The 15,499-nt window shown below is 34.7% G+C and overlaps 1 protein-coding gene across 1 annotated transcript in view; it reads right to left on the minus strand.

Annotated features, from left to right (window-relative positions):
* Positions 1-15,499, minus strand: part of NR4A3 (nuclear receptor subfamily 4 group A member 3) — a 30,039-nt gene that overhangs the window by 2,088 nt on the left and 12,452 nt on the right. The window contains 2 exon segments of the mRNA XM_072604648.1: positions 5,751-5,929; positions 8,705-8,904. Coding sequence (XP_072460749.1) covers positions 5,751-5,929; positions 8,705-8,904 — 379 coding nt within the window.

Genomic DNA, 15,499 nt, shown 5'->3' on the forward strand with positions numbered 1-15,499 from the left:
TTTGGTGCCTTAGGAAATGCCTAAAATTTGCTCAGCCTCACAGGGATGGTGAAAACTGGAGGGCCAGAACACCTATGCTTGCCCAAACCCTTGAATAGAATCAGATATTTCTGAGATAGCCTAGAATGGTGGGGTCAACCATTCCTCCAATCAGTAAACATTTATTAAACACCTACTCTGTACCTGATACTGTGCTAAGCACACTCTCCCCCACAAGCCCCCAATCTTCCATTGACAGTGGATAGAACCTACAGGGGCAGCCTCCCTATGGCATTTGGAAAATACAGTACACAGTTTGTCATCCCTTGATAGAATGATTCACTGATAATCTTCATAGAATTAAAGAAAAAAACATTTTCTAGTACTCTGTCTCCCCCCAATTATCTTGTATTTAGCTTGTCTATATGTTTATCTACTTGCTTGCTGTCATCCCCAAGAGAATGCAAATTCTTTAAGGGCAGGGGCAGTTTCATTCTGTTTTTGTATTCTCCAGCATTTAGCACATAGTAAGCACTTAGTAAATGCTTATTGATTAATTGAAATCTGGATATAATTTTGAATTGGTTTTTGCCCTAATTTTTTAAATCAAATTTTTCATATCTTTGATACTACAACATCTGAAATAAGAATTCTTGGTGCACATTTTAAGAATTCCTGCAAATGGTAAAAACTGTGAGTTCTATATTTCATTCAAGTGTCACTTTTATTCTTTCTGATTGCAAAAGTAATTTCTCCTGAGCAAAAGTCAACCAGAAAACTAAAGAAATTATCCAGACACTTTCATCAAAATTTTCTATTGGCTTTGACAATGTGGAGTGGATAAATTTGGTAAAATTGGGTATATGTGGGAAATTGCAGTGAGATTAATTCAGACAAAGAACTGATTAAAATGAGGGTTCTTAGGAGTAAATCTCCCCAAAGGTTGAACTTGGTTAAATGATATATGTGAATTCAAGGCACATTTTCCCAAAGAATTGCTGGAGGAATCTTATTAGATTTTAACCTACAAAGCTTTCATATCTGGGGTAGTTAGGCTCTCAATTTACAAACAATTCTGCAACATTTTTTTCTTTCTTTGACTTGACTGACCATGCAAAACCAATAAGTAGCACATCTTGACAGCAGACCCAAGGGCAGCTGTCTATTTCATTTAGTTCTGGTTCTTTAGTAAATAGTCACTGTATCTTCGCCAGAAAAATCCAAACAGTGCTCTTCATATATTTTAGGCTAAAAGGTGGTGTGTTCTTTTAACATGATTATGGGATTAAGAGCTGGAAGAAATTTTAGAAGTCATCTCACTGAGACAGCTATGTGGTCCAGTGAGTAGAGTGCTGGCTTTGGAGTAAGACTGATAAGTGTTCAAATTATTTTTTATGTGATTCTGGGCAAGTTACTTAATCTTTCTCAGCCTCGGTTGTCTGTAAAATGGGAATAATAATAGCAGGCATTGTTGTGAGGATTGGATAATGTAATATGAAGAACTTTGCAAACTTTAAGGCACTATATGAATGCTAGCTATTACCATTATTCAACGTGGTCATATTATAGATAGGGACACTGAGGTGCAGAAAGCTTAGAAATTTACACCAGTAAGTATGGAAGGTGAGATTTTGAATTTATATTTCTTGAATTTAAGTCCAGTGTTTTTTTTCATACTGACAAGGTAAACTGTTGTCTCATTAACATTAAATTTAAGTTCTATAAATAAGAGAGTATGTACAATGAATCCAATAAGGGTAACGATAACCTAGGGATCAATCTTTTCATATAACCAACATTCACTGACAATTTTCTTTTTATACAATGTTCCCTTTCTCTTGAATAGAATTCATGTTAATTATCAACACAGAGAAACTAAGCAATGTTTGAGGCCTAATTTAGGGTGCAAATTGATAACGCAATTCTGTAACTGAACCTTCTTATAGCCAAACTCACAGAAGGTGTTTGGGAGTTTTCCCTGCTTCCCTACCAGTTGTGAAAGCTCAATAACTATGGCAACCATTATTTATTCAGTGAATTCAAGTGGAGATCAATACTCACTGCCATCTCTATCAGTGCTAGGCCTGGAATTCCACAAGGAATTCACGAGACACTCTTATTAGAAACCAAAGACACCTCAACCATCCTTTGTTATTTGGATTATATGCTGGGCCTATTGCTTATCTTTTTAAAAAAAGAATTAACAGAAAATACATCTAGAACTGTTTCCAGCTTCCAGTAAGAAATACAACATGCTGAAGATTTACTATGTTTTATCGTCTTCTCAGAGGCTTCTTAAAACCTAAAGCACTGACATTTTAATTAAAAGACCCTTTTCTTGATGCTCTGTTAAATGGCTTCAGAGATATTACCTAACACCAATAAGAGCCTGGGGAGAAAGATTCATGCTAGTTATCCTGGGGTTTGGGAGAGCGGAAAGTAAAGGAGGAGGGGTGTAGGGCTGGTGGGTATTTAGAAATTCTTTCATTCATCTCATTGACCCTTTTTTTCATTCCCTGCAAAGCTGTTCTAAACAAACCCTTTTCATTCTTCTCAAGCCCCTAACCCCACCCTACACAAATAATCTCACCTGCTGTATTACTAAGAAGACGGCGATCTGATATGAGTTTGCTCAGTCTCTCTCCTGCCCACTTTCAAATCTCTCTACAATTTCATCTTCATTTTCCTTATAAATGCTATGTCATTCCTTATAAATGCTAGCCCCTCCATGTGCCTTTGATCCCAATCCCACCCACCTCCTCTGGGACTTTACTCAATCATTCCCTCTCTCTTGCATCTTCAGTTTCTAACTCTATGCTCCTTCCTTTTCGATGTCTACATTATCAGATCTCATTCATATTAAAAACGAAAACGAAATTACCTTATTCTCTTGGGTCTTATTTTTCACAGCCAAACTTGGAAGAGCAGACTATGCTTGTTTCCTGCACTCCCCAACGCCCAGCAATCCAAATTCTTTTCCAACTACATGATAGTATTCTCATCTCCAAATCTAAAGGGTTTTTTCTCAGTCCTCATCATTCTTGATCTTTTGGCAACACTGCCCACCATGTCATTCTTTGTACTCTTTCCTTTCCTGGTTTTTGTGACATTGCACTCTCATGGTTCTCCTCCCACTTCTCTGACTATTCCTTCCCAGTTTTCCTCATTGCCTACTTTCCCCCTTCTAAACCTTAACTCTGTCTCTATCCCTCTCAGCAGTTTCAGAGATATGCTGGTTCAGAGATTCTTAGGAGCTTTTTGGGACCTCGGAGGTCATTTAGTTCAACTCTTTCCTCCCCCATTAAAATTTCCCTAGAGCACTGTCTTGATCTTATGTTTGTCATAACACAATTATTTGCTGTGTTAGACTTGTTATGTATATTACATCCCTCTCTACCAGACTAAAAAGACCTGACCTTCAAAGAGCCTATAATCTAATTAGTCACTATTTTAATATAGAACATTCTAGCCATTAAGAACTTATATATCTCATAAGAATGTTTAAATAATGAATTAAGTTGAGTTAGAACCTTAGCACTGGAAGGCAGTTTTGAGGCCAAATACTTCAGACTCCCACCCAGGGCAGGACTCCCCTGGATATTCCTAATAGATGGTTGTATGATTCCTCTTTAGCACTTCCAGTGACAGGGGACTTACTAACTCATAAGGTGCTTCATGCCAACTTAGGGTAACTAATCATTAAAAAGTACTTCCTTCATATTGAGGCAAAATCTACAACTTCTTAATAACTTATAACTTATTATAACTTATTAATTATATATCAGATAATGTGGGTCTTTAATTTTACATACATATGCATGCATATATGTATACATTTAGAATCTTAATGTTTGGTTTTATTTCGTGTGTATGCTATTTTGACTTAACTAGCATATAGTGGTTTTGCTTTGGACGATGGATAAAGAGAATATATACGATGTGAATTTATAACCAAACTTAAATATTCATGTACATTTTATGTAACTCTCTATATACCAACTAAACAGGAAAGTTTGAAATTTAAGCATATTCAAGTTCATGATTAATTGTCATTTGAATTCCCTACCGCCTTTACTCTGTAGGTTTTAACTTGAAGACTTTGTGTTTTTTAGACTCACATGAAATACTATAGTCAAAAGCCGGTTACTCTCTAAGAATTTTAAGAAGTAGATATTAAAAATTAGATTAAAACTTGAAAGATTCAGGAGTTATCTGTTGTATTTAATACAATTGTATATGCCTGTATTATGAAGGGAGTTTGGTATTCAAAGTCCTTCATAACCTAACTCCCTCTTACCTTTCCACTCTTATTAGACTATTCCTCACCAAAAAAATCCAGTGATACTGGACTCTTTGCTGTTCCACAAGCAAGACACTCCATCTCTTGGCTCCTGGCATTTTGTCTGGCTGTCCCTCATGCTTGGAATGGGCTCTCTGCTCATCACCACCTACTTCCTTCTCTGGCTTTCCTTTAAGTCCCAACTAAAATCCTATTTTACTACAGGAAGATTTTTCCTGCCTCTTTTAATTCTGGTGCATTCCCTCTTTTAATTATTTCTTATTTATCTTGTACATAATTAGTTTGTACAAATTTGCTTGCTTGCTGTCTTCCCCATTAGACTGTGAGTTCTTTGAGGACGAGGACTGTCTTATCTTATCACAGTGCCTAGCACATACTGGGCACTTCATAAATTTTTACTGACTATTGATTGACTGACTTGCTCCAGTAATTATCACCTCTCTCACACATACATCTTTAATCTTTCTAGATCTGTCAGCAAACATGCTCAGGTCTCCAAAATCTTTTTAAAAAGACCTTCTGTTGATTTTTCTATCCCTATTCAGCTACCATGTCATTTCTTTTTTCCCTTTCACTACCAAACCTCTTTAAAAAGTTGTCTATGTTCCATTGTCCCTAATCGTCCTCTTCTACTCCACTCCCCCCTTTAACCTTGTAATGTAAGTTCCATTCTCCCCACTTTATTGAAATAAATCTCTCAATACTACCAATGACTTTTGTTCAGTCTTCATCCCCCTTGACCCATTTGTAGCATCTGATACTTCTGACTACATCTTTTGCATATTCTCTCCTCCCCTTGTTTTTGAGGTACCACACTCTTCTGATTGTTTTACCATTCTAAATACTTCTCTCTTCTGATTTTTCTGATCTTTTAAGCTATGTACTTCTCAGAGTTTACTCTCAGCCCTCTTATCTCCTTTCTCCATTACCTGCATTCTCTTCTTTGACTTTCAACTATCATGTTAACATAAGTGAAGTCTCCATCTACAGCTGTAATCCTTGAGTTCCATCATCTCAATCTCAACATATCCAATACTAAGTCCCTTTATTTTGTATCATAGATATTTGTGTATATTATACTTCTCTATTTAACTACATCTTTTCATTAGTGCAAAGATCCCCTCTTATCTAAATTTCTCATTTCCCCCCAAGAGCTACTACAAGTGGTGTTTAATAAGGGTTTGTTGAATTGAAAGGCATGAAGTGTCTAAAAGAAATCACATCTATTTAAACCTTCCCCCATTCTAAAGTGTGTGTCATGGGGGAAGGGACTAGAGGGTGAAGTTTGTGGACAGTAGAAGAAAAAGGTAGAAATGCTATTTGTTCAAAAATCCAAAGATTAACTCAATATTTAATGATCTAAATCCAAGTAATGAGTAAATTCACATTTCGACTAGGTAAGCTCTCTGTGACACGGGAAGCAGTAGACAAGCAGAATTGAGGAATTAGAACTTAGTAAGAAAGTATGTACCTGTAATCATACTGAGAGCTGATAAGCATGCTAAGGCGGGGATGTCGAGGTTAAGGCTCTGTAAGTTTAAGGAAAAGTCTTTAATTGAGTCGAGCCATTCCCCAAATCCACGAAGGCACTGAAGTCTATGAAGCACAAGTCCATTGCAGAATACAAACTTATCTTCAGCTGTGTTAGATCTGAAATTAAAAGTAATTCAAGAGTATCTTACAAATATGCTCATTATCATAAAATATATGCACTCAAATATCCATACAGCGTCAGTTAGAATCTAACATGTTGTCCAACACATGTGAGCACTCATGTTTAACAATATGCTTCTTACTCAGAGTAAGACTTCAACATACTTGGTAGAAATTTTAAGTCTCCAGTTAACTAGTAAAATTGATCACATTTACAAAGTGTTTTTCCCACAACAATATTGTGGGGGTAGGTGGTTCAAATATTATTGTCCCTTCCCCCATTCCTACCACCTTTTGCTTTACTGAAGAGAAAGCTGAGGCATAAGAGAAGCATTGGAAGCTTGTCCATAATCACATAGCTGGTGTCCGCCCTGTGAGGCAAACCTATGTCTTCTAATTCCACATCCCAAGATCACCACATTGCCTCTAATAATTGCTAATGTCTCATGTCCAAATGGGATTAGGGTTGGCCCAAAGACATAAAGAGAAAGAAAAATTTCACTCTACGCTAAATATTTTGCAAGGTAGTCACTGAAATATTATCTGTGAGACCTTTGGGCAAGTTATTTAACCCCTCTGAGCTTCCATTTCCTCATCTGTAAAATTAGGGGATTCAACTAGATAGATCACCTCTGAGGTCCCATTTATGACTTATGGAAAAATAGTGATGTGTACTGCCATGAAACTGATGAAAGACGATTCAAAAGCTGTCATTGTAATAGCTGCTTCTTGCTTCTTTTTTAAAAAGCCCAAGAATAAAGACATTCTGTTACAGATACTAAAAATACATAAATTATATAAATTGACTGTAAAAAATAAAGTCAATGTAAGTGCCAGAATATAATCACACCTAAAAAATTACTCATGAAAATTCTTTTTCTTCCATGCTTTTCAAAGTGGTGCTGTCTTAATTTGTTTTTGCTCATTTCTGTTACTATTGGTATTTCTATTTTTGTCCAGTTCTCTTTTCTCTGATAAAAAAAATTGTCTTCATATTGTGATCTGTTTCTCTTATCCTTATAGCTAATATTTTTCTTTTAGCCATATTTATATTACTCATATTGGACTATTTTTTATGGTTCAGATCTGCAATTTAAAAAATATAGGGAAGGTGAAGGGAATAAGTACATAGCACCTACTGTGTCAGACCCTGTGCTAACAGCTTTACAAATATTATCTCATTTGATGATTATAGAGCACTCTCAGTGTGGAAGTTGCCTCCAAAATGCAGACCAAGAATTCTTCTGTAAATTATGGTGTTTGAGAGCTGCCTGGATCACTGAGAAGTCAAGTGAACTGTTTATAGTCACAAAGCAAATACATGTCAGAGGCAACACTTAAACCTGTCTCCCTCATTCCAAGGCTTACCGTCCTAAGGATACCTTCATTTCTGTTATTGGTGACCTCAGTTTAATTTGTGTATTTGTGTGTGTGTGTGTGTGTGTGTGTGTGTGTGCTTCCCTTCTCCCTCCTTCATTTCTTAACATATCTTTCTAGTATACTTTATTGTCTTTCTATCATTGGGCATCTATTATAGTGAAAAAAGCAGTAAAAAATTAGAAAACATGGATTCAGATACATACTATTTGTACAAACGTTGGCAAATCATTTCCCTTCAGTTCTCTTGTTTGTAAAAAGGGAATAGGATCATAAATTGAAAGTTGGAAAGGATGTTAGAAGTAATTTAATCCAATCCTCTTGTTTTACAGATGAGGAAATTAAGGCCCAGAGAGGTTGTGACTTGCCCAAGTTAAAACCTAAGATTATATATAGTAATGATAGGATTTGAATTCTATTGTTTCAACTCCAGATCCAGCATTATTTCCACATCAGAGCAGTGACAGTGATAGTTGTACTACCTACCTCCCAGAACTGTTATATGAAAAGAACTTTATAAACCACAGCATGGTATATAAATGACACTGACTATTGTGCCTTGTTTTACTTAATGCTTATTTAACCTAATTCAGTTCCATGTTAAACATTTTCTTAAAGAGTGGACAAGAAACTTCTCAGATTGTATACAATAACATTTTTTTTAACCTCTGTAAGATATAAAATGGATGGGAAGCAAGGTCTGCTACTTTCTTTAAAATCTGTGGTAAAATATTGGTGAACAAACATCTCCTGAAAACACTTTCAAGGCAATGAATGAAAGACAAAAGGTAGAAATGTTAAATTAATAACAAATACAGTAATAATAAATTAATAATAAAAATGTTGCATTTAGCATGGCATCAGAAGAACTATTTAAGGACTTGAGTGATTGAAAAATGCTTCCTTTTCTTCATTAGTATCTGTAGCTTAATTTTATTGGGCATGATACATTCGTATCTATAGCTTAATTTTATTGAGTATAAATACTGAGTCAGACTCTTCAGATAGTCTTCTAGGAGTAAAATGCCTCACGATTAGTAATCGCTTAATAAAGGCTTGTTGACTTGACTTTGCATAATTGTATTAACCCTTCCAAGCCACTAAATAGCATGTGTACTATAAGGTATATTTTAAACTGTAAACTGTTACATGGTACCCTAGAGTCGTGAAAGAATTATATGGCTTCTTAAAGATTTGCTTAGGAAATAGGTGAGAAACTTTTCTTTTATATATTAGTTTCTTTCATTCAGTTACTTGAGAAAATAACTTTGTGTCAGTTGCTAAATTACCAATAGAGGCAGATTTAAATCTTTCTAAAAATGTGAAAGCTTTCAGGACATTCAAGTATGTGAATTTATGGTAGAAAGATGGTAGATAAGTAATAGAAGTCATTACCTGATGGAAAGTCTGAGTACAAATAGCTCCAAAAAGGCAGATTCTATTAGTAAAGTCTGATCTTCTTTAGGGAGATCCGTAAATCCTGGAATTTTTTCAGCCCAGCTCCTAGATACATCTATGGAGGCTGTCAGAAGGTTATAGAATTGTTGTACATGTTCTGCATCAGTGCCTGCTGCAGCCTGATCACCGGAACAGTACTGGAATGAAAACCGGAGATAGGAATGAAAATATCTCATGATTCATCATGAAAAAGACTCTTCCTATAGAACCAAAATGACATCTATTGAATGTGATGAGTGCAAAAAACTCCACCAGTTTTCCCTCTCTCTCTTTAGTGTCTCTGTTTGTATCCTCAAGTTTCCTGCTCCCCTCTGGAGGTGCAAGTCATCAGAATAAGAGTCCTGGTGACTTAGGGGTGGACCCAATAGCAGGCAGAGTCTTCCTTCCACATGAAAAGACAATAGATTTAACAAATATAACAATGTATGATGGGTCAACCAACAGTGAGGACTTATTGTATTTACAGACAAGTACATAACATATTTATTTAAATATTCTCATGAGGTGACAAGGTGGCACAGTGGATACAGCCCCTGGCCTGGAGTCAGGAAGGATCTGAGTTCAAACCTCAGATACCTATTAGCCTCAGACACATATTAGCAGTGTGACTTGGGCAGACCACTTGATCTCTGTTTTGCCTCAGTTTCCTCATCTGTAAGTAAGAATAACAATAATGCTTATCCCTCAGGGTTCTTGTGAGGATGAAGTGAGGACATATTTAAATTGCTTTGTGGACCTTAAAGTGTTATACAGATGCTATTATTATAAATTACAAGAATAATGATAATGGTGGCGGTGGTGGTGATGGGATTTTCCTGCCTTGCCCAGGCTGAAAGTGTAGGGGTTGCTCCCAGGCTTGATCCCACTCTGACTGGTACAGAAACTTTGACCTACTTTGTTTTTCCAGCACAGGTCAGTTCATCCCCTTTTAGGCTGAGGTTTGTCATATTAATGCTGAACTTAGTGCAGGGTTCCAATCAGCTTAGCCTACAGGAGCTCAGAATTACTCAGGTTCAAGAAATCTACCTCAACCTCCTTGGTAGCAGGGATTACAAGTATGTGTCCTATGTCTGACAATTACATTGATTATCACAATTATTATGTGTGGTGTGATAACTAAAGAATATTTACATTTACTGAACTCTTGAAAAATACCTAGCTTTATCAATACCTTTGTTTTCAGGATTGATAGTAAAAATAACAGAAGTAAGAGGTCTTCATTTTAAATAAAGAGTTCAATTTACTCTTTGGCCTAGATTTTCCCTTTCACAACCACATGAGAGAAGGTTATCTCATACTTCCTACTACCCAGGGTTTTAGAATATGCTACTTCTCATCCATTCAACTCTTCATTGATACAGCTCTGTGGTCTGGAGGAAGAAATTGTTATTATCCAGATATTTGCTTTGGGAGAGGGAAAATGAGGTGCCCATCTCCATCATAAGATTATGTCTTTTCCTTTTTCCAGGGAAGAACAAATTAACAGTGAGTAGCTAGGACTGGTGTCATTGCTCCTGAGAGTCCCCTAGTCCTATTAAACTGGGGCAGTAAAGCTACCTTGTATACAGGGCTATTTATTTTACAAATGGCAGCAGCCAAAGGCCTAGAAAAGTTTCCCACAGTTCAGAATGAAAAGCTGATGGAAATGTAATAATTAAGAATTGCACTCAAGCTTTTATCATCTCCTCAGAGAAGCCCTCAAATCCTGTTGTTACGACTGTCTTCTTATTCAAATTACCTTGTATCTTTCTATCTGTGAAAATATTTTATTTCCTCAGTAGAAATTAGGTTCTTTGAGAGCAGGGTCTTTTTTTTACCTTTATATCCCCAACATCTAGTATCCCTTGGACATGGACTGGATGCTGAATGCATATTCATTGAATTGACTTCATTATTACGCTGCTCAGAAACTTAATGGGGACACACCTAGAGATTAAAGGAATATTGTTCTCCACTAGGTATAAATGTGTGAAGATGTTGAAAATGATCTTGAACGTCACTAAGAATAACTCATATTTACACAGTACTTCACATTTTGGAAGTCCTTTTAATATGTTATCTCATTAGAGACTCAAAAAAAACCCTCTAGGGTTGGTACTACAGGCATTATTCTAAACCTCAGAGTGCTTAAGTGACTAGCCAAAATCCAAATAAAAATAATAAAAATCCAAAGCAGAATTAGAACCCAGGTCCAGCGTTATGTTATAAATAATATACACATAATATGACATGTCACACACATATGTGTACATTTGCATTGCATATATAATATTCATAGGCATGCATATATACATATGAAATATATATCTAGAAACCTGTATACATTATACATATATACTTATTAATCTCAATGTACTTTTCTGTTATGAAATCTGCACTCATTCATGGCAGGTCAATTTATTCAAAATTGTGACAATTACATGTAAACTCATGCTAAATGTTTAATGCCGCTAGTAATATAAAAATTGAGATGTTTAAAAAATGTAACATTTTAAAAGGTCAGGGGAAAATAAAAATTATTCAAACTTGTTCCTTGGAATGAAATCTATTTTCAAATTCATATCCATTAAAATAAGGTACTCATTCTTAACTGGCTTTCCTCCAATAGCCATTGTGCTCATCTAATAATCTTTAAATAGTTTTCTGCCTCTATGATTCTTCCTGAAACCTTTTAAGAGATCTTGATTTTTTTTTCCTTCCTAATGCCCTCTCTTGGGCTCTGGCTCCTATTGGATTCAGATTCCACATACTGAGCACATGAGGAAACATGACACTTGCACACATACAATTTGAATTTGACATTAGTGAAGACCAGAAAAGGTCAGAGAACATGGGAGGTTCAAATGTGAGAAGAAACTCTCAAAACATTTTAATGAATTGTACATACATTCTGAAATCCCAGACCAAGGATTTCACTGACCTGAAAATAACATTATCAATACTTAGAGAAAAGGAAAAATGAGTGTTTCCCTTGAATTTAGCTTAAGAATGTTTTTAAAATTAAAAATCTTGGCTCTTTTTGGATTACATTAATAATTTGTAAAGACTTCTTTTAAATTCAGGAACAAGCATAGTGCTGAATTCTTCTTAGGAACAATTTTTGTCTTACTCTTTGTTATTCTGATTTAAAATCATGTCAATATGTCAATCTCTTAGCAACTTTAGTTAAAAATATAGTATTATAATTACTAGTAACCAGTGACTAGTGGAGAGCCCTCAAGTTACCTGGAATGAGGATAAGAATCTAACCTAACAATAACAAATAACAATAAAAAACTACTTTACATTTTTATGTCATATTGATATGGCCATAAATGTTAGAAGAAAGTAGGAGCCTGAGTGTGAAAGAAATAATTTAGATGTAGAAAAAATAAGAATTTTTGGAAAAACTGAAGATATGATCCATTATTAACATTAATATTGCTTCATTTTAAAAAAAGCAATCTTACAATACTTTATTTAATAGCAGATCTAAGGCAAGAAAATCAAGCTGCTTGTTTCTTAACCTGGACTAGATAATATCTCTAAATATAACAAATATTTTTTAGCAAATTAAGCAAATTTTTTTTAGCAAATTAAGTTGGATGTGTATTTTGCATTGTTTATCTAACCTAATGTATTTAAATGTATAAAATAAAAATTTTTATACATATAAAATGTATAAAAAATAATGTATATGTTTCAAAACATCCTACAATTTTCATTTTTACTTTCAAGTTTGGTTTTTTCTGTCATGACTTCCAAAATTTTAATTATATTTCTTTAGTTGTTTCCTTCTCCAGAGAGAAAAGTTCACATGATTATGTGAACTCTAAGAAGAAACTGATTCTTCTTAGTTACTACACACACACACACACACACACACACACACTCCTTGGAGTATTTATTTAACAGGCAAAGCATCTGTTAAATGTTTTGTTGACTTAATTCTAATTTCTTTTTAACACTTGATGGTAATTTTTGCTTGTGGAAGCCTCATTCTGTCTAACTTTTCTTACATGTGGGATCAGTTACTACTAACTGACCCTGATTGACAGAAATCATCATAGTCTGATGAAGAATACATGAAATGGCCAACAAATGGGTTTATTAAACACATTTTAAAAATTAATAATTGGGTGCTTTCTGAACAATAGCATGAATATGTATTGCTAAATTAAAAGAAACAGTGAAACAAAACAAATGAAGAAGTTGTAAAGAGAAATAATTCTAACATAACATATTTTGAATAAATAAATACAAAATAACTTGAGTGTACTTTCCAAACAAAGGGGTTTAGTCCAAAGGTCAGAGTCATGGAACCAAGAGCTCTTGAATTCTTAGGTTGGTTTTTAAAGCCTTTCTCTTTGTGACTTTAAGTAAAACTTCGACTTATCAGCTTCCTACAGACTATGGGAAACATGCTCACTCAGTAAACTGAAAAGTTTGCATTTTGATATATGAAGATTAAAACTTAAAAATGTTTTCACCAACATATTTTCTCTTTCTCTGTTTAACTTACTCAATGGCAGAAATTGTAGTTTTTAAGATACAGAATAATTCAGCTACCTGTTCATCTTTCTCTATATCTCTAATACTTAGTATAGCACTTGGCATGTAGCAGGCACTTAAAAAAATGCTTGTTGACTTGACTTATAATGAATCAAAATAAGATAAGAAAAATCATCTAAAATATAACTTGTTATTACTGTAACATTTTAATGGAATCCAATAAAATTGAATTATAATGATTGACATTCTAAAAATTGTTAAGAGGAAGAAAAGTCATAATATGAATGGGTACAATATGTCATACTTTATAACGCATAGAAAATGAACAGTAAAGTGAATTTTAGATTTTAGCATAAAAAGGTTAAGTAAAGCTTCATAGGTGTATCACTTAGACTTGGTGGTATGCAACTTATGTTTGATATATGGCAATGGAGCTGTATTCTTTGTTTAGAAGAAATAGATTGGTTATAAAGGGCAGAAGGGTATTACTTTATGTTACAAACATATATGTTTGTAGGGATATTTATAAATCTGAAAGTGAGAAGCACATTGGAAAGCATTTGGGTAAGAATAAAAGAAGGGTACAACACAAGTGATATTATGGTGTGCGTGAACCACAGACTGCTTAACCAGATGGAAGAACTGTATGGTGACTTTCTGTTATAGATCATGAAACTTATTTGGAGGCAAAATATGCCTATATTTGAGTGTTTTAACTATATGGACATCTGCTTGGGGTCTTGCTCTGCTAAAAGCAAAGTAATTGAAAATTCCTGAGGCCTTGATGATAATTTTCTTTTAAGAACCTAGAATAAATGATAAGGAGAATTATTGTCCTGGATATGATTTGTAGGTTCCATTTGTAGGTAAAATAGAAATGACAGGGAACCTTAAAAAATTGACCAAGTCATCTTAGCATTTCTAATAGATACTAGCTATAGTGTGACTTGTGCCTTGGACTTTATAGGAAGACATATGTCAAAGAATTCAGAAAGGAGATAGGCAGGATCCCATGGACTGAGCCTTTTAAGAGAAAGTTAGCTCAAGAGATATGAAGAGACTCTCAAGAAGGAAACTCTGATGTTGCAACTGTAAATGACCCTAATGAGAAAGAAAAAGGAGAGATCTTCATGAGATGGCTACAAAGAATCTCATTGTTGAGCTCAGATTTTAGACACAAAATATGTAACTTAACTGAGGATTGATATCACAGACCTACAAGAATACTGCTAGGAAGGTTATTGAAGGCTCAGAATGACCTGAGACTGGTGAAGTATGCTAAGAAAAAAAAAGAACTTTTAATTTAGTTGTATTGGAGATCAGAAGATTAAGAAGTAAATAACCCAGTTGTTTGGGAGTAGATAAGATGATGATACCAGAAGACGGAAAGAAAGCACAGTTATGAAACTTGCATTACTCCTGTTTTCCCTATTTAGGGCATCATCCTAGAAATATCTGAAAATAAAAAGAGGTGGGTTGGCCATGTAGCAAGAGTAAAGGACAGAGAACAAATAGTCTGAGTTCTTCACTGGTACACATAGAACTGTTAAAATACCTAGAGGAAGACATTTTGTATATTGAGTAGATCTCTTGTAGAGCAGATTTATAAGAAAACATGAACCAAAGTCACACAGGATAAGAATATCATTAAAAAGAATGCCCACATTGATGAGAACATGCATTTGTTGCAATAGTTTCTTACCTAGTTCTTAAAACTAGAAAGACTCAAACAAAAAAATAGCTGAAGGAAGATCGAAAACTAAGATAAGTGAGGAGATGACAAGAAAGAACTTAAATGAATTCAAGTTACCTCACCTGGATGAATTATATCCCAGTATACTGAGAGAAGTTACAAATAAGATTGCAGAACTGTGAGTGGTCTTTGAGGAATCCTAGAGAAAGAAAAAGGTGCTGCAGGCCTAGAGATAGACAAACCAACTGACTTGCACAAAGGGGAAGAAAATGGATTCTGTAAACTACAAACTAGTAAACTTGATGTTGGTTCTTGGCAAAGTTCTAGAGTAGGTTGTTAAATGTATATTTGGTGAGCTCTGAGAAAAAGAAGTATTGATCACTACTGGTCAGTATGGGTTAATTTAAGAATAATTCAAATTGGTTTCCTTTTTTAGGAAATGATCAATGAAATGCTGTAGACATAGTATATACTAGAATGCTAGTTAGCAAAGCACTGGGCAAAGCCTGTCACAATATCCTTGCAGATAAGATGGCTAAATAAGTGAA

The sequence above is a fragment of the Notamacropus eugenii genome, chromosome 1 (assembly GCF_028372415.1).
Source record: "Notamacropus eugenii isolate mMacEug1 chromosome 1, mMacEug1.pri_v2, whole genome shotgun sequence".
Classification (NCBI taxonomy): domain Eukaryota; kingdom Metazoa; phylum Chordata; class Mammalia; order Diprotodontia; family Macropodidae; genus Notamacropus; species Notamacropus eugenii.